General features: G+C 46.1%; 1 protein-coding gene across 4 annotated transcripts in view; it reads left to right on the forward strand.

Annotated features, from left to right (window-relative positions):
- BTBD7 (BTB domain containing 7) overlaps positions 1-18,250 on the forward strand; it is a 353,483-nt gene that overhangs the window by 73,860 nt on the left and 261,373 nt on the right. For all 4 annotated transcript variants that reach the window (XM_069208226.1, XM_069208224.1, XM_069208223.1 and 1 more), the window contains one exon: positions 6,086-7,168. In XM_069208226.1, the coding sequence (XP_069064327.1) occupies positions 6,086-7,168 (1,083 nt within the window). The remainder of the gene's footprint in view (positions 1-6,085; positions 7,169-18,250) is intronic.

Here is an 18,250-nt window from a genome sequence, read left to right on the forward strand (position 1 = left end):
CGATTTCATCCCATTTCCGGAATCCCTGCAGTCTCCTGACCTCTGTCAGGAGACTACCATGCCTTAGTGGGGTTTGACCGGTGATTCGTTTCCACCAACCGGTGACCCTCTGGGCCTCTCTCCATCCCAGGAGCGTCACCTTGGTCACCTCTGGGGTGCAGTTGGGAATTGGGCATCCGTAAAGGGCGTCGAATACTCCCACGTATTGCAGCATGCAGAGCTCAAGTCTATAGGCCGGATCCGACCAGCCTCCACTAACCCAGTCGTTCACTACGATGAGTTGCATCGCAAGGTGGTAGTAGTATAGGTTTGACATCGCAAGGCCCCCCTCACACAGGCCACGTTGGCATGTAGCGAGTGCCAGTCGCGGGCGGGTGTCTTTCCATAGAAATTGACGGATCATTGAATCCAGGTTTTTAAACCATTTCTTGGGATTCGGAATGGGAAGTTTTGCAGCAGATAGAGAAATTTAGGGAGGACCATCATTTTGAAGAGAGCGACTCACCCAAGTAAGTTAATGGGCAGGGTTTGCCAACGCAGAAGGTCTGTCTTGGCTTTAGCTACGAGGGGTGCCACATTGAGTTCCCATGCTAACTCTGGTACAAGGGAGACTGAGATCCCCAAGTATTTAAAATTGTTTCGCCGAATGGGGATGGTTTGCTGCCAATCTATGCAATCCCTCGCCGGGTGTAACGGAATAAGTAGGGACTTACGGTGATTCAGGGTGAGGCCGGATGCTTCCGAGAAAAGATCAAGCAACTGCAGAATACGCTGACCGTTTGTGGCTGGGTTCGCGACATATACGAGAACGTCGTCTGCATAGAGGGCCACGCAGTCTTCAGAGCCAGAGGGCCAGGACCATCCCCCAATCAGAGGGTCTTCTCTGAGCAGTTTGGCGAGCGGTTCTATCACTAGTGCGAAAAGGAGTGGGGACAGGGGGCAACCCTGGCGCGTGCCTCTTCCTATGGGGAAAGCGTCCAACACCGTTCCATTCACCTGCACTCTGGCCATCGTTTGTGAGTACAGGAGTTTCACGAGGTTCCTAAATCTGGGGCCAATCCCATTGCCCCTCAGGACCTGATGTAAGTATGACCAATCCACTGTGTCAAACGCCTTCTCAAAATCGAGGAGGAGAAGAGCTTTCGTTGAGACAGCTAGGGTATCACGGTGCGCCAGGGCCAGGTGCAGGCGTCTGATGCAATGCCTGGTGCTACCTGGTTGGCATGAAGCCGCATTGGTCCGGGTGGATCAGTGCTGAGAGGGCAGGTTTTAGCCTTGCTGCGAGGATCGAAGAGAGTATCTTAACTTCGACGTTTAAAAGGGAGATAGGGCGATAGTCCGCACAGTTCCGTGATGGTGGTTGGGTTTTAGGGATCACGGTAATTGTGGCTTGGTCGATACCTATTGGGAAATGGCCCCTGCTCTCTGCCTCCTCATACATGTTAAGGAGGTGTTGCCCTACTGCGTCGCCGCAGCTTTTATATAACTCGACTGGTAAGCCGTTAGGGCCGGGGGTCTTACCCGAGGCTAGTGCGGTTATTGCGGTTGTCACTTCCTCTAGGGTTAATGGCTCATCGAGCGCATCCTTGACTGTGGGTGACACCTTGGGAAGGTGATTTCGTCTGGGGGAGGAGGGGAGGGGAGTCCCTCTCTGCTTGTGTCCGTGGGTGTTCTTTGTTCAGGCGCGCGTAGTAAGCAGTGAAGCTCTGTGCAATGTCCCTAGGGGCTCTGGAGAGCCCTCCGGACCCGTCCGAGATTTCGGCTATAATTCTGTTAGCCATAGGACGTGTGGCCAGCCAGTGCAGGAGTTTCCCACTTTGGTCCCCCCATCCATATATTCGGGCGTTGGAGGCCCTTCACATGAGCTTGGCTGATTCTAGGGTGAGGGCCTTGACCTCTTCGCGCATTTTCAGGAGCTGGCGGAGGCCCTGGGCCGAAGGAGAGGCCAGATGCCTGCATTCGTAGTATAGTGTCCGCGATTCTAGTTCGGCTATTTGGGAGATACAAGCTCGCTCCCTCACTCGGATGAGGTGTTTGGCGTGTCCTCTAATTGTTGCCTTGCATGCTGCCCAGACCGTGCCCGGCGACTGCACTGAGCCTACATTATCTTCAAAGTACTGTATCAATCGGGTTCTCACTGCCTCTTTATACTCCTCCTCCTGTAAGTACCAAGCGTTTAGCCTCCAAGTGGGCCTGTGGGTCGGATCGGCGTTGCCAAGGCGCACCTGTATCGGTGCATGGTCGGACACCCCATGTGGAAGGATCTGTTCCCGTAATGTTAACTATGTCTAGTGCGGGGGCGAATAGGAGGTCTATTCTGGCATGTGATCCATGTGCCGCTGACGTGTGCGTGTATTGCCTAGCGTTGGGGTGCCAGGTTCGCCATACGTCACACAAACCGAGGCTATCTGCCCAGTCTCTGAGCGTCGAAGCTCTGGACGAACGGCCGGCTATTTTATTTCCTGATACGTCTAGCTCGGTGTAATACTGCATTGAAATCCCCTCCTATTAATGTGGTACCCTGGGGAAGGTCAGCTATAATCTGTTTGAGGGAGGCCAGAAAGGTCTCCAATCCCCCGGGAGGGGCGTTTACACTTACTAGGTTTATGGGTCTCCCATGTATCAGCCCAGCCAATACTATGTATCTGCACGTGTGGCTGTTATTGTAATGGGCAGAGCGGTGAAGCAATATAGCCACACCCCTGGAGCCTCTAGAGAAGCCCGGGTGTTGGACCCTTTCATATCCCCCTCTGGCAAGCATGGGACATTTGGTTCCAAGGAGATGCGTCTCCTGTAGCATAATCGCCGCGGGGGCATGCCTGCGTAGGGTACTATATATCGCTGATCTCTTAATTTTGTCCAGGAGGCCGTTTACATTCCAGGACAGAATTTTAATCATTGGAAGCGGCATGTGAGTGAGGTTAAATGAATGTGAACTGGGTCGTGCCAAAGGGGTGCCTCTCCAGGTGTTTTGTGGCGCGGGACAGGAAAGAAGAGGAAAGAAAGGAAAAAGGGAACCCTCACGGGTCATGAAACCTAAGCATACATTAATTTGTAACTGTGGTGCAAACACAACTCCTCCCAACTCCCCCCCCCCCCCCCCCCACCCCATACTTCCACCCAAGAAGCATCTGTCGCCCTAACACCCATTTTAACCAGTTTTATCTACTAAACCTGGCGTTAGTGTGGAGTGATGGACCCCTCCTGAAACACGGATCTCTTGCAATGTTTGTTTAGAAGGTTAGCCTAAGTGCCCCTTTCGGGCATCAGAGTTTAGTCTTGCAGTAAATATTCAGCATATACTCAACGAGCCCCCGACAAGCGCCCTTCCAGCAGGGCCCCGCTGTCCAGTTCAAGCCAAACAGGTTCTTCCGCCCAGCGCCTAGGACAGGCCTGGGTCGTCGCCACTAGGTCCCTGGCTGGTGTCTCTTTTTCCCAGATTGAATCCCGTCGCTGTGTCAGTGTTCGACTCCGGTGTGACCTCCCGATCTTCACTCGTCCGGGTCGCCGGTTCTGTTCCGCCTCGGCCTCTGCGTCTTCGGCTTCTTTTCCTCTCCCTCCGGGGGAGCGAATGGTCCCCGGCCGAAGACCCCACCTGCTCCTTAGGCTCACTGCTAGGCCTCGGAGCCTCTTCCGTCAGCCATGTCCATGCCTCTTCCGGCGAGTCGAAGAAGTGAGCTTTCCCGTTTAGGACGACTTTCAAACGTGCCGGGAACAACAACATGTAAGAGAGCTGCATGGCTCTTAGCTTTTGCTTAACCCGCTCGTAGGACCGGTGTCTGTTCTGTACCTCACGGGTGTACTCCGGGAACACCAGGATTTTGTGATTGTCCCATAAGAGATCGGTCACATGTCTGGCTTCTACGAGAACTCTGTCGCGGTCTCTAAAGTTAATAAAGCGAGCTATCATCGGCCGACGCGGGCCCCCGGGAGGTGGCCGGGGGGCCAGCGACCTGTGGGCCCTTTCAATTGAGAACCACGGTGATAGCGACTGGTCTGGCATCCAGGATTTGATCCAGCTCTCCAAGAACTCGACTGCTTTATTCTCTTCCACTCCCTCCGGAAATCCCACAAAGCGCAGGTTGTTCCTCCTGGAGCGATTTTCAGCGTCCTCGGGCCTTCGGTGGAGTTCGACAGTTCGGGATTGCAGTTGGGCCACTTTAAATTTAAGTTCAGCATGGGCGTCTTCCGTTTGTCAGACTCTAGTTTCAACCTCTGTCATGCGGCCCACAGCATTACTGAGGTCTTGCCTAATGAGACCCATGACCACACGGACCTCTCCTACCTTGGACTCCACTGCCAATTACGAGGACTGAATAGCCATTAGGATTGCGTTTACTCCGTCTGGTGTGGAGGTTCCTGATACCGTCGTAGTCTCCCCGTGGGGGGGTGCCGGGACGGTATATTGTTCAATTTTCTGCTGCGAGGCCGGGGGCTGCCTGGTGGCCCTGTCCTTTCCCATTTTGTCCCTTGCTCTCTCCCGGTCTGGGGGCACGTCGCTCAGGGTGTATCGGAGATCTCACTGCGGGATGAGGACTGAGAGATAGTCCCCGCTTCGGCCCACCTCCAGCGTCAGCCAGGTCTCTGTGCAAGCGTCGGGGTCCCCGCTCAGTGCCCCCTTCGCGGCTGTAACAGGATTTTCAGTAGGGTCCCAGCACCAACCTAGGTTCTTCAGGTATCCATTCCCTACCAGATAGGGAGTTCATTCCTCAGGACCCGGACCTCTCTCTCTGATGGCCCTCGTGGGCAGGCCTCGCTTCTCCGAGTGCCTCCCCCGCTGGACCGGGCTCTCTTTAGTGTCTGCCGGGGCCAAGGTCCTGCCGGCAGCTCAGGGCATGCGCAGCACCCGCGGCGGGTCCGCTCACCAGCCTCCCCCAGGATCCTCTTTCATCCGCGGCCCCAGGCCAGGCCCAGGCCCTCAGGGTCCGCCTGAGTCCACGCCAGGGCCCGCTTTAGCCGCGGGGCCCAACCTCGGGCCCAGCGGTCCTCCCCTGGGCCCAGTCACCGACGCGACTCACCAGCGGCCGGCAGTGCCCGGCCCGCTCCTCCGGTCCCTTGCTCGCCGCCCCCGCGGGACGGGGAGCCTCGGGCTCAGCCTCCGGCTCAGGCTCAGGCCACTGCTCGGCTCCCCGTCCCGCGGGGCCGCCTCGAGCCGCGCCGACTCTGCACCTCTCTCGCCTCTTGGCCCGACCCTCACCAGGGCACCTTCCGGCGTCAGATTTCTTCCGACTTTTCGGCCTCGGGTCCCGCGGCACTCCAGGACCCACAAGGGGTCTCCTAGGCCACGCCCTTGGCCACGCCCTATGCTTTCGGGTTTTAATATGTTTGTATAATTCCTAAAATGTAATCTTCAGAAACTTTGTCTTTTCAAGATGAAAAGTAAAGCACAGATTATGTTAATCTGTCCTGACACTGCACCATTAGTATCAATTAAGCGGGGGTGTATTTATATTGCCTGCCCGAGGCCTAAAGTGCAGTGCAGCACTAGGGATACATGAGCACTCGGGATACATGTCCCACATGTGACCGACAAACAGGTATGTTTACATAAAAAGTCTGCCAGGACTACAACTGTAGAAAACATAGCTATCTAAAGAAGTATGTTTTAAATTTTCTTGAATTGCATAATTAAGGGTAAAAGTCTTAAGTGCATATGGCGTTTTTGCCAGAGTTTTCAGTCTTGGTTCCTATGCTCCAAAAAACCTTTTGGTGCCTGCAGCCTTACATTATTTAAAGTCACAGTGTTACATACATAGAAGAAATATCTCATTACATGTTACGTAGGCATAATATAAATAGGTCTTGATTCACAGCAAATCATCCGTTAAATTCTCTCATGGTCAAGGGGCTTTATAATTGTAGGTGAGGTGTTTAGGTGAGGGTCAGAAGTATCTGTGGTGGACCTGTATTCTAATCATTTTCTAATTTATTGTAAGTATGAATGTGTTCCATATTGAAGATTAAATAACTTCAAGGCCCAGGTTGAATGTCTCGAGGCCATCATTTTCAGTTTTCATGGTTGTTATATATATATTTCAAAAATGCAGTCTTAACATCATACAAATATTTCCTCTTCAAATTATAGGAACATCCTCCTACTCTCATCAAGGCTATGGGTATGAGGCTAAATTATATAGCCTTGATCATGGACACGAAAAACCTCAAGACAAGAAAAAGAAAACCTCTGGCCTTGCCACACTCAAAAAGAAGTTTATAAAACGGAGAAAATCTAGCAGGTCAGCTGATCATGCCAAGCAAATGCGTGAACTTCTTTCGGGCTGGGATGTTCGAGATGCCAATGCTTTGGTGGAAGAGTATGAAGGGACAGCTGCTTTAAAAGAGCTTTCTCTGCAAGCCAGTTTGGCAAGACCGGAAGCCCGAACGTTACAGAGAGACATGGCAGATCTTTACGAATACAAATACTGTACAGATGTCGATCTGATATTTCAGGACACATGCTTTCCTGTGCATCGTGCTATTTTGGCAGCAAGATGCCCATTTTTTAAGAAGTTGCTTTCTTCGTCGCCGGAGTATGGTGCTGAGATTATAATGGATATCAACACTGCAGGCATTGACATGCCCATGTTTTCTGCATTGTTACACTACCTTTACACAGGAGAGTTTGGAATCGAAGACTCTCGATTCCAGAATGTTGACATTTTGGTTCAGCTCAGTGAAGAGTTTGGGACACCAAACTCTCTGGATGTGGATATGCGTGGGCTCTTTGATTACATGTGCTATTATGATGCAATTCTCAAATTCTCATCTGACTCTGAATTAGTTGAAGCTTTTGCCGGAAACCAGGGCTGCTTAGAAGATGAGCTCCGAGCTCATAAAGCTATTATTTCTGCACGGTCTCCATTTTTTCGAAACTTGCTGCAGAGGAGAATAAGGACTGGTGAAGAAATCACAGACCGCACACTCCGGACTCCAACCCGCATCATACTGGACGAATCCATTATACCAAAAAAGTATGCAAAAGTAATTTTGCATTGTATGTACACTGATGTAGTGGACCTGTCCTATGTTTTACACTGCAGTCCATCATTAGGCAGCCTAAGTGAAGTACAGGCTCTTGTAGCAGGAAAGCCGAACATGACTCGAGCTGAAGAAGCAATGGAACTGTATCATATCGCACTGTTCTTGGAATTTAACATGCTTGCACAAGGTAGGTTTTCAGTTTACATACTGTACAGCTGGCAAATGTATTTTGAAAATGAGTATGTCAAATTGAGTTCTTGTGTACAGACTATAAAATGCAATGTATGAGGAAAGCTGGTGGTAGAGAAAGTACGACATCCGCAGTCCTGCAACCAGCCATCCCCCAGAGATGCATAACTCCAGTTACAACAGTACAATACACGTGAAAACTACTTACAATTCAGTGAAATGGTGTTTGTAAATATCTTATTTTTCAGGTTCTCTTCGGTTTTAACGCAGTTTCGTTAAGGGTCATTAGTTGGTTGGATTAATCAAAATTTCAACATCTGTAATGGAGAGGCAAAATGTTTTCTCACGGTTATATAAAAAGGCCATTCATTTCACCTCTTGTTTTTTTCGTGTTGCTACATTTTACTTGTTGCAGTTTCAGCCTTGGAAATATCTACTCTTTTGGTACATTTCTGCAGTCTCTTTCCCCAGTTATGAAACAGAACCTAAAAAAAACCTGGAATTTCTCCATTTAGTAATTCCACAATCTTTAGTTTACACAAACACAACCTATGATTCTCACACCAAATTCATTGCTTATGACCTCACCAACAATGTGACAGATTGTATCACAGGTTACATGACATAGGGCATTACAGTTATCACTGTGATTACGGTGGCTACATGGTCATTACTTTGGGTTTTGATTTACTTTGTAATGATGTGTAATAGTGGTTGCATGCTTTCGTTTTTATTAGTATAAATTTAAGGTATTAAGCAATGCTTTTCTTGTGCACGTTGTGGTGTAGAAATCAACAAGATCAAATATCTATTGTTAATGGATGAAGAAAGCCAGCGTTGCCAGGTGTGACGTAATACACAAGCTGTTGACCGTGCATTTGTGACACACAGTCAAACGTGTCTAATAAATGTGTATATCAGTAGTCTAAAACCATGGCGTACTGTAGATCCAGGCAGTATCTCAGTGGTAATTGTGTCTTCTGACCCACAGTGCATGAACAGGCAGTTCCCAGAGGCTTGCAAAGCAAACTTACTTTGACAAAAGGGACTTGGGAGACTCTGGGATTTTTAGACCAATGTAATTGCTTAAATGTTTACCAGGTACAATACATGGGTGGAACAAAATGCAGTAATTCCCCAGGATCAGGATAAATTTCACCCCATATGTAATACTACCAACTATATCCTTTGCATAAGTGTTTTTGGCGTAAAGTCCAGTTTCTCAAAATTTGTAGAAGTGGTGTTCCTTTATTGTCTCTAGAGGTATATTTAGTTTAGTAGACATAGTTATTATTTGGTTTTGGATGGAAAAGTTAGGGGCTTTCTTTGGTCACAGATGTGATGCACTGTAAAGTAGAAGAATTGAGCCAAGGCTTAATGTGACTGCTCAAGAGTAAAATATGTAATGACTTAAACAAGGCAGTGTATTGTGCCTTTTTTAGATATCTTTTTTTCACACCACCTGACAATATGAGTGGCAAGATGACTTGTGCCTAAGCTCCAATCCTCTAGGATCAGTCCTTTATACATGTGACCTTGGTGATATAGTGGTCTGCAGTGTAATTAAATGATCTGTGTGAGTACTTTGCTAAATTATTATTTCAATCTGCACAAATATTTGAGCACTGCGTTCACACAACACCAAGTTGTGAAAAATACATAGGGAAACAACCATGCAGCAAAAGTAACCATATAAAAACAAATTGATGTATTTTAATTTACAGGGTAATCATTTTGGTTCATTCCGCTCCCATACAGTAGGCCCATCAGCACCAGTGGCTTTCTGTTTTTGTTGGGAGAAGTTAGAAAACACTGGCCTTTTGCCACTGACAACTTTTTTTCCACGTAAATGAGGCAATTACATTATTTACCAATACTTTAATCTTAAAAAGTTATTCCGGGAATGGCACAATGGTTGGATCCACACGTCACACCACCCTGGATTATCTGGATTATTACTCTTTTTTTCAGTAATGGCACAGATTTGGTAGGGCTCCGTGAGAGAAGGCAGGTCGCAGATTTAACCAAATGCTGCAGCCATCCCCGCTTGAAACTCGTAAGTGTTTTATTTAATGTTTGGTATTTGAAGGGGATTCTGGGAAAGAAAAAACAGTATGCACACAACCCTGGAACCCCCCCCCAACGGTGTTTAGCTTTCAATAATTTCTGGAGTAATGTATTTCTCTGGTTTCCAGAAGACATAGTGCCCAAATGCAACAAATGGCCAATATTTGCTGTTTTCATGGTTGTGGTTTTGGGTCTTTCCTGTCCTAAGCAATTGACTCAACAGCACATGAGGACCTACTTTTATCACAAGTGTTGGAATGCTTGATTGCAAAACGTTTGCTAATAATTTCTGAACTTTTGCTTCCTTTTTCAAGCGAGTTCACAGAAATCCTACATGTTGGACTGCAGGATCATCCTCAATTTTTGCCTTTACCCTCCTGCCTGTATTCTGAACAATTTTTGTTGGCTTTTAGGACAGTGCACTTTACCTCTGCTAACCAGTGCTAAATTGCTGGTGCTCTGTCCCTAAAGCATGGCGCAATTGGCTCACACCCAATTGGCACATTTATTTGACATGTAAGTCCCTAGTAAAGTGGTACTGCATGTACCCAGGACCTGTAAATTAAATGATACTAGTGGGTTGCAGCACTGATTTTGCTATCCTCTTAAGTAGCCTTTTAAACATGTCTCAGGCTTGCCATTTCAGCCTCTGTGTGCAGTTTTAAACTTCCGTTTTGACCTGGCAAAATAAACCTTTTTCCAGGTCTAAGCCTTCTATTTTAAAACATATGCCACTCCGAGATTAGTCCCTACACAGCCCAGAGGACAGGGTGCAGTGTACTTTAAACTTTAGACCTCCTTCTAGTGAAAAACTTACATTTGTATTTTTTAATATTTCAAGACCCATCTCTCACATAGGATAACATTGGGTTACATTATTACATTTATTAAGTAATATCGTTCAATTGGGAGCAAGTAGGAATGTTGAGACTGGTGCCTATAGAACTGTAATTTAAAACTATCTTTAATGGTTAAGCCTGACTTTAAGTCACAGTTCTGAAAATTACACTTTCAGAAAGTTGCCATTTTCTTGTCTCAACCATTGGGTGCCTGCAGCCTGTATCCTTTATCCCATGACTAGATGTAGCTGACGATTGATTATTGTAATAGTATTTATATAGCGCTTACTACCCCTGACGAGGCGTCAAAGCGCTTTTTGGCAGGTAACACGCTACTCCGGAACCCAAAAGGAATTAGTGGTGGATTAGTATAGGGAAATATGAGTACAGTATTAGTATATAATTTGAGCAGAGGATATGTGAATTTGTTAGTTGGATTGACTAGAGTAATGGAGGAATAGAGAAGGGAAGAATCCAGAAGTGTTAATTCGGAGTTTATAGTAATAGGATGGGGCTTGGGATGAGTAAAGGAGAGATGGAGGAGGGAAGAGTATGTGGAAAGGGTTCAGGAGCTCATAGTAGCAGGAGGGGTTTTGGATGAGTGAAAGGTGAGATAAAGTAGGGTTGTTTGGGATATCATGGTAGTAAACAGGTTTGGGGTGAGTTAGATGTGGTAGAGGAGGGAAGAGCTTAGGCAAGGGTATTTTGGAGATGAAAGTGGTAGAATGGGTTTGGGATGAGTAAGTGGGAATGGCGAGTAGATTGATAGACATAAGGTGATGGGGAGACAGTAAAGCTTACAAGAGTAAATATATATTTTTTGAATATTATTTTATATATATATATATATATATATATATATATATATATATATATATATATATATATATATATATTTAACTTTACTTTAATTTTTCATTTATTAATATATATTTTTTACCTTAAACTATATCATTTGAAAATACATTTTTTTTATGACTAATTTATCTTTATTACAGTAGGACTAGAGTAATAGATATCTAAATAGATAGTAAGGGAATATATGTGCACACAATATAATGGGTAAAATAATATGAGAAGAAAAGTAGTATTGTAAGACTCAAGATTTGTAATATTTGAAGTTAACTAATAAGTGTACTTTTCTAACATTTATTTATCTTCTCTCAATTTTTGAATAGCAAAATGTTTGATAAACCATTTGATCAGTGTTAAATAAAATGAAAGCAGGGATTCATAAGTATATAATATAGCAACTTATCTAGGAGCTATGAAATGGCCTATGAACATGTTAAGCATAGAATAATATACACATATATATGAGAATTTATACACACATACACACATTTAACTGTAAGTAAATGCCTGTAGGAAGTTGCCTCTGTATATACTATCTCAAAGGGAGAGATAGTGTGCACTCAGTCCAAGGGTTCCCCTTAGAGGTTGATAGTGGCAAAATGAGATAATACGAATTCTCTATTTTGTGGTAGTGTGGTCGAGTAGTAGGCTTATCAGAGGATAGTGTTAAGCATTTGTTGTACACAGCCAGGCAACAAGTGAGGAACACACCCAAAATTTTAACTCCAGGCCAGTGGGTTTTATATAGAAAAATATATTTTCTTAATTTAGTTTAGAATCACAAGATTCAAGATTTGAAGTAATTACACAAAATGAAAGGTACTTCATACAGGTAAGTGTAGAACTTTGATTTAAAACAGTAGTACACACAGTTTGGGTTAAAATGGCAAATAGCTGTTTTAAAAGTGGACACAGTGCAATAATCAACAGTTTCTGGGGGAGGTAAGTTTGGTTAGTTTTCTCCGGTAAGTAAAGCACTTACACAGTCAGTCTCCTGGGGATAGGCAGCCCACCGTTGTGGGTTCAAGGCAACCTCAAAGCTACTGCACCAGCAACACAGGGCCGGTCAAGTGCAGAGGTCAAAGGAAGGCCCAAAACACTTAGGCGCCTATGAAGAACAGGGGTGATCTGGTTCTAGTCTGCTAGCAGGTAAGTACCTGGGTCCTCGAGGAGCAGATGGGGGGGGGGGTTTGTAGAGCACTGAGGGGGGTGCACACAGGCACTCAAAACACACCCTCAGTGGCACAGGGGCGGCCGGGTGCAAAGTAGGCGTTCGGTTTGCTATAGAAAGCAATGGAGGGACCCGGGGGTCACTCTGGCGGTTCAGGCAGGGCACAGGGTGGTTTCTCGGGCCAGCCACCGACTGGGCTAGGTTAAGGGCCGCCTGCTGGTCACTCGTGCACTGCTAGTTGGTTCCTCTCAGTCCAGGGGTCTGCGGGTGCAGTGCTTGGTCCAGGCGTTGGGTTCCTTTGTTACCAGGCAGTTGCGTTCAGCGGGAGCTTATGGATCCTCTATGCAGGTGTTGCCGTGGGCATGCAGGGAGGTCGACTAATTGGTGTCCCCGTCGTTGGAGTCGTCTGGGAGTCCTCTCTGCAGTGTTGGTTGTCCTGAACTCGAGCCTGGGGCGTCGGGTGCAGAGTGTGAAGACTCACGCTTCTGGCAGGAATTGAGAGTCTCTTTAAAGTTGCTTCAAAGTTGCAAGTTTGTTGCTGTTTCTGAACAGTGCCACTGTTCTCGGGAGGTTCTGGTTCCTTTGGGTGCAGGGCAGTCCTCTGATTCCTCAGAGGTTGCTGGTCCTGCTGGATGCATCGCTGTGCAGGTTCTTTGAGTCTGGAGACAAGTCGGTAGGGCTGGGGCCAAGTCAGCTGTTGTCTCTGCAGGGATTTCAGGTCAGCAGTCCTTCTTGTTGTAGGTTGCAAGAATCTGATTTCTCGGGCTCAGGGTCACCCCTAAATACTGAACTTAGGGGTGTGTTTAGGTCTGGGGGGCAGTAGCCAATGGCTACTTCCCTGGAGGGTGGCTACACCCTCTTTGTGCCTCCACCATAAGGGGGGGGGGGGCACATCCCTATTCCTATTAGGGGAATCCTCCAAAACCAAGATGGAGGACTTCTTAAGGCAGAGATCACCTCCACTCAGGACACCTAAGGGGCTGTCCTGACTGGTGGGTGACCCCCCCCCCCTTGTTTTTCTCATTATCTCCTCTGGACTTGCTGCCAAAAGTGGGGGCTGTGTCCAGGGGGGCGGGCATCTCCACTAGCTGGAGTTCCCTGGGGCATTGTAACTCAAAGCCTGAGCCTTTGAGGCTCACTGCTAGGTGTTGCAGTTCCCGCAGGGGGAAAGTGTTACGCACCTCCACCCAGTACAGGTTTTGTTTCTGGCCTCAGAGCACAAAGGCTCTCACCCCATGGGGTCAGAAACTCGTCTCAGTGGCAGGCTGGCACAGACCAGTAAGTCCTGCACTGAAGGGTTGGGTAAAATACAGGGGGCATCTCTAAGATGCCCTGTGTGTGCATTTTCTAATAAATCCAGCACTGGCATCGGTGTGGGTATATTTTTCTGAGAAGTTTGATACCATACTTCCCAGTATTCAGTGCAGCCATTATGGAGCTGTGGAGTTCGTTTTGATAAACTCCCAGACCATACACTTAATATGGCCACACTGTACTTACAATGTCTAATAATAGACTTAGACACTGTAGGGGCATATTGCTCATGCAGCTATGCCCTCACCTGTGGTAAAGTGCACCCTGCCGTAGGGCTGTAACGCCTGCTAGAGAGGTGACTTACCTATGCTACAGGCAGTATATTGTGTGCATGGCATCCTGAGTGGGATGCCATGTCTACTTTGGCGTTTTCACCCCAACAACACACACAATCTGCAATGGCGGTGTGCATGTGTTAGGTAAGGGGTCCCTTAGGGTGGCACAACACATGCTGCAGCCCTTAGGGACCTTCCCTGGTCACAGGGCCCTTGACACCCCTGGTAACTTTTACAAGGGACTTATCTGTGTGCCAGGGATGTGCCAATTGTGGAACAATGGTACATTTTTAAGTGAAAGAACACTGGTGCTGGGGCCTGGTTAGCAGGGTCCTAGCACACTTCTCAGTCAAGCCAGCATCAATATCAGGCAAGATGTGGGGGGGTAACTGCAACAGGGAGCCATTTTCCTCCAATATACATTTGTGAAACAGACTTAAAAAGTATGTGTATAATCTAATATGACATAGTAAGAATACATATTTCCTAAAGAACTATACATATCTAGAATATACATAAAATCATATAAATATTGATCAAAACAGGCATATGCAGTCCATTGCTGTTTAGATATGGTGGTTATGAAGGAAAGAGCCAGCTCTTGAGTAGTCTTCTGTAGGCAAGATATTAATCTGTGGATTTTATATTTGGGGGTAATGAATTCCATATTTTGGCTGCTTGGACGGAGAAGGTTGTACCACCTATTGTCTGTTTCTTGTTTGGTGGTGTTCTAAGATGGGGTGCCAATCTTAAGCGGAGGTTTCTTTGTTGAATGTATTGGGTTATTTTGTTTCTGACAAAAAGTGGTCCTGTTCCATGTGTAGCTTTGTGGGTGATACCAAACCGCTTGAAGGTGGATCTTCTGACAACGGGTAACACGTGTAGTGCTCTCAAGGCAGGGGAGATGTGGGCTTGTGGCTTTACATGTAATAGTAGCATGGCAGTGGAGTTTTTTTCATAATTGTTAGAGGTGATCCAGTGGTAGAGGCTACTGGCATAATCCAGTTTGGATAGTACAAGAGATGGTAGCCTGTACCTTGTGTGGAAATCCGAGGTGAGGGGAGCTGCGTCGCTGAGTCTTCAAGGTGGTAAAGTTTGATCTTACTAATTTGTCCATTTGGGCATTCATTGTTAACTTGGAGCCCATGGTAATTCCAAGATTTTTAATGCCCTTGTGTGCCTGAGGAGGTGGTACGACATCGTTAGGCCAGGCTCACAGTGGTTCATAATTTTTCCAGTCACCACATGTGAGTATTTCTGTTTTGGAAGCATTTAGTTTGAGGTGGCTCCAAGTCATCCACTGACTGATTTGTAATTTTTTTTAAATTTTTTTTTTTTTTTTTATGTCTTTGGGGCATTCCATTTTCGGTAATATTTGTATGTCATCTGCATAGTTGTAGCATGCAAGTTGAAAATCATTGATCAGTAGAAAATGAAAAGCAAAGGTGAGATGATTGATCCTTGAGGGACTCCTTCTTTTGCGAGGTATAGTTTGGACAATAATGGTTGTAGAATAGATAATATTAATTCTGTTTTGAAGGTAGGATGTGATCCAGTTGAGAGTAGTCCCTGATGTGCTGGCTTCGTGGAGTCTTTGAAATAGGGTGTCATGGTCAACATTATCAAAGGCAGCCAAGAGAAGTAGTGCAGCAACTCCATTGTGGTGGACTGTGTTTTTAAGATCATCCTAGATTGCTATGCTGATTCAGTGCCTTTACCCGGAATCCAGTTTGGTAGTCTGACAATATGGAATTGTTTTCAATGAACGGTGACATCTGCGCGAATGCTGCTCTTTCTATCCGTTTGCCCAAGAAAGGTCCATTTGGGATCGGTCTGTAATTGTTGGGGTCCTGTGGGTCTAGGTTAATTTTCTTTAATAATGGATGTCTATGCTTTTTTCAGGTCAACAGGAAAAGTTCCTATAGTTATTGATAATTCTTAAAACCGGTGTGGCAGCAGAAGTAGATAAAAGAATGTTCCTGAAGATGTATGGTGGTCAAGGGTATGAAGGGCAACCGGAAGGCCTTCTTGTGTTGACCAAGTCCATAAATTCATCTTGTGATATTTGTTTGAAGGAGTGCAGAGGCTGGGTTGGTTTATTCTTGGAGGGGATTTTATGAAAGTGGTTGGTGCCGATGCCTTCCTTCTGTGTCATATAGGAGTCCAATGTGTCTGCCTTGGTTGTGTAATGAGTTGCCAGTTTGTGAAATCTTGAGTAGTGGGATGACTCCCTTCCATGCATTTGGGTTTTTGAAATTCATTGAGAATTTTATACAGTTCTTTGGTTGAAGATTTAGCATTTAGAATTCTTCTGAGCAGTACCTTTTTTAACTGTTTTGATTGATGATTTGTATATTCTGTCAAGTTTGTGTAGCTTAAGTTTTTCTTGAATGTTGTGTGTTTTGAGCCAGGTCCTTTGCTGTCGCGTAGGTTCTCATAATCCTAGGTAGACTACTGGATTTGGGCGGCAGAATCACCTTACTACGGGGGACTGAGTCTGATCCTGCACCATGTGACACCTGTCTGTATAATTCGGGTTGTTCCGGCTAACTTAGCAGTGCCTCATCTCCACCCAAGAGCAGGGATGATTGAGGCAACCGGGGTCATGACATACATGACTCCTCAGGGGAATCGTGGTCACTCAGACCTCATCCATTTCTCTCAGGTACACTAGTCTCACATATGCAAGGAGAATCAGAGACAGAGTAAAGTTCAATAAGACCTTATTGAAGTAACTGTATCTTAGATAATAAAGCATGTATTGTAATAACTAGGACGATGAAGCACAGTAAGATAAAAAATTGTGACGAGTAAAACACAAGAATAACGCTACCATACTGTCACTAAGGTTTGTAGGGATAGCTCCTACCTAAACTTTGTTTGAGCACAGTATGTTAAGCTCTAATTCTGCCTTTCAGGTTCCCCCTGGAAAGACATTATCCCTCATACCCGAGCAAGTAGTGTACATAAGCAGCTGTAGCGAAGCAATCAGCACTCAGTAATGGTCATCTGGCTGGAATCTCCGTCTAACGTACATGGGTCAAAGTAGTATTTTTAAAAATAAAACATCTGATGTTCCAAGAAAGGATCCCCACGTGAGAGTGTGTGTTAGTGTGAAGATTGGAGACAAAGCGTACCACTTTTGCTGGCAACCTATCTTACTGCAGCCTTGAGAAAGGCACAGAGTGAAAGAAATGTCTTGTTTAAGAACACAGTTCTGGCCTAGGCAAAGAACAGCTAGAAAGAGAAGATAAAACAATACCGGAAATGTGGCTAATGTTAAAATAATATAACCAAGCTAAATCAAATATATCTAGGTTAAAGTGCACATCGGCATGCCTGTTTTGATAAAGCAACATGTATAAACTATAGCTAAAATGGCTACACAACACCCTCCCCTTGGTTGGTGGTTCAAAGCCTAATTCAATATATAAAAGGTGTGTGTGTGTGTGTGTGTGTGTGTATATATATATATATATATATATATATGTATATATATATATATATATATATATATATATATATTTTCAAAAAACAAGATTCTCTTTCTGTTTTAGCAAGAGAAAACCACACTCTGTCGTTGTGCCAAAAATACCTTAACTTTTAATACATTAGTGAGATCATAAACAAACAAACAGGAATCTCCTGTGAACAAGGTCTGGTGAGACCGAAACGCGTCAAAATGGTCTAAATACAATTTGCCCCCCCCAGGGGAGCGACCCTTGCCTGATGGGTCGCTCCCCATCTCTAAAAAAAGAAACAAGAAAAAAAAAAAAACACAAAAAAAAATTGCCCTGGCGCCTAGTGTTCTGCCCCCCCCCCCCCCCCCCCCCCCGGGGCAGTTCGGCCTAATAATAGGCCGATCTGCCCCGCGGGGGGGGGGGGGGCAGAAATGGCCTAAAATAAATTTGCCCCCCCAACCCCCCTAACCCCCCCCCCCCCCCCCCCCCCCGGGAGCGACCCTTGCCTACGGGGTCGCTCCCCCTGCGTGACATTGGCGCCAAAAAACAAATCCCCGGTGCCTAGTGGTTTCTGCCCCCTTGGGGCAGATTGACCTATAATCGGCCAATCTGCCCCCAGGGGGGCAGAAATGGTCTAAATACAATTTGCCCCCCAGGGGAGCGACCCTTGCCTGATGGGTCGCTCCCCATCTCTAAAAAAAAAAAAAAAAAAAAAAAAACACAAAAAAAAAATTTGCCCTGGCGCCTAGAGGTTTCTTCCCCCCCTGGGAGCAGATCGGCCTAATAGTAGGCCGATCTGCCCCCAGGGGGGGCAGAAAAGGCCTTCCCGAAAATATGCCCCCCTGGGAGCGACCCTTGCCCAAGGGGTCGCTCCCTTTTGTCAATAACAATAAAAAATCAAAAAAATCCCTGGTGTCTAGTGGTTTCTACCCCCCTTGGGGGCAGATTGGCCTCATCAAAATAGGCCAATCTGCCCCCAAGGGGGGCAGAAATGGCCAAAATATAATTTTCCCCCAAGGGGAACGACCCTTGCCTAAGGGGTCGCTCCCCACCTCAATAAAAAAAAAATGAAAAAAAAAAAAATGGTCCCTGGTGCCT

Source organism: Pleurodeles waltl, chromosome 9 (genome assembly GCF_031143425.1).
Source record: "Pleurodeles waltl isolate 20211129_DDA chromosome 9, aPleWal1.hap1.20221129, whole genome shotgun sequence".
Classification (NCBI taxonomy): domain Eukaryota; kingdom Metazoa; phylum Chordata; class Amphibia; order Caudata; family Salamandridae; genus Pleurodeles; species Pleurodeles waltl.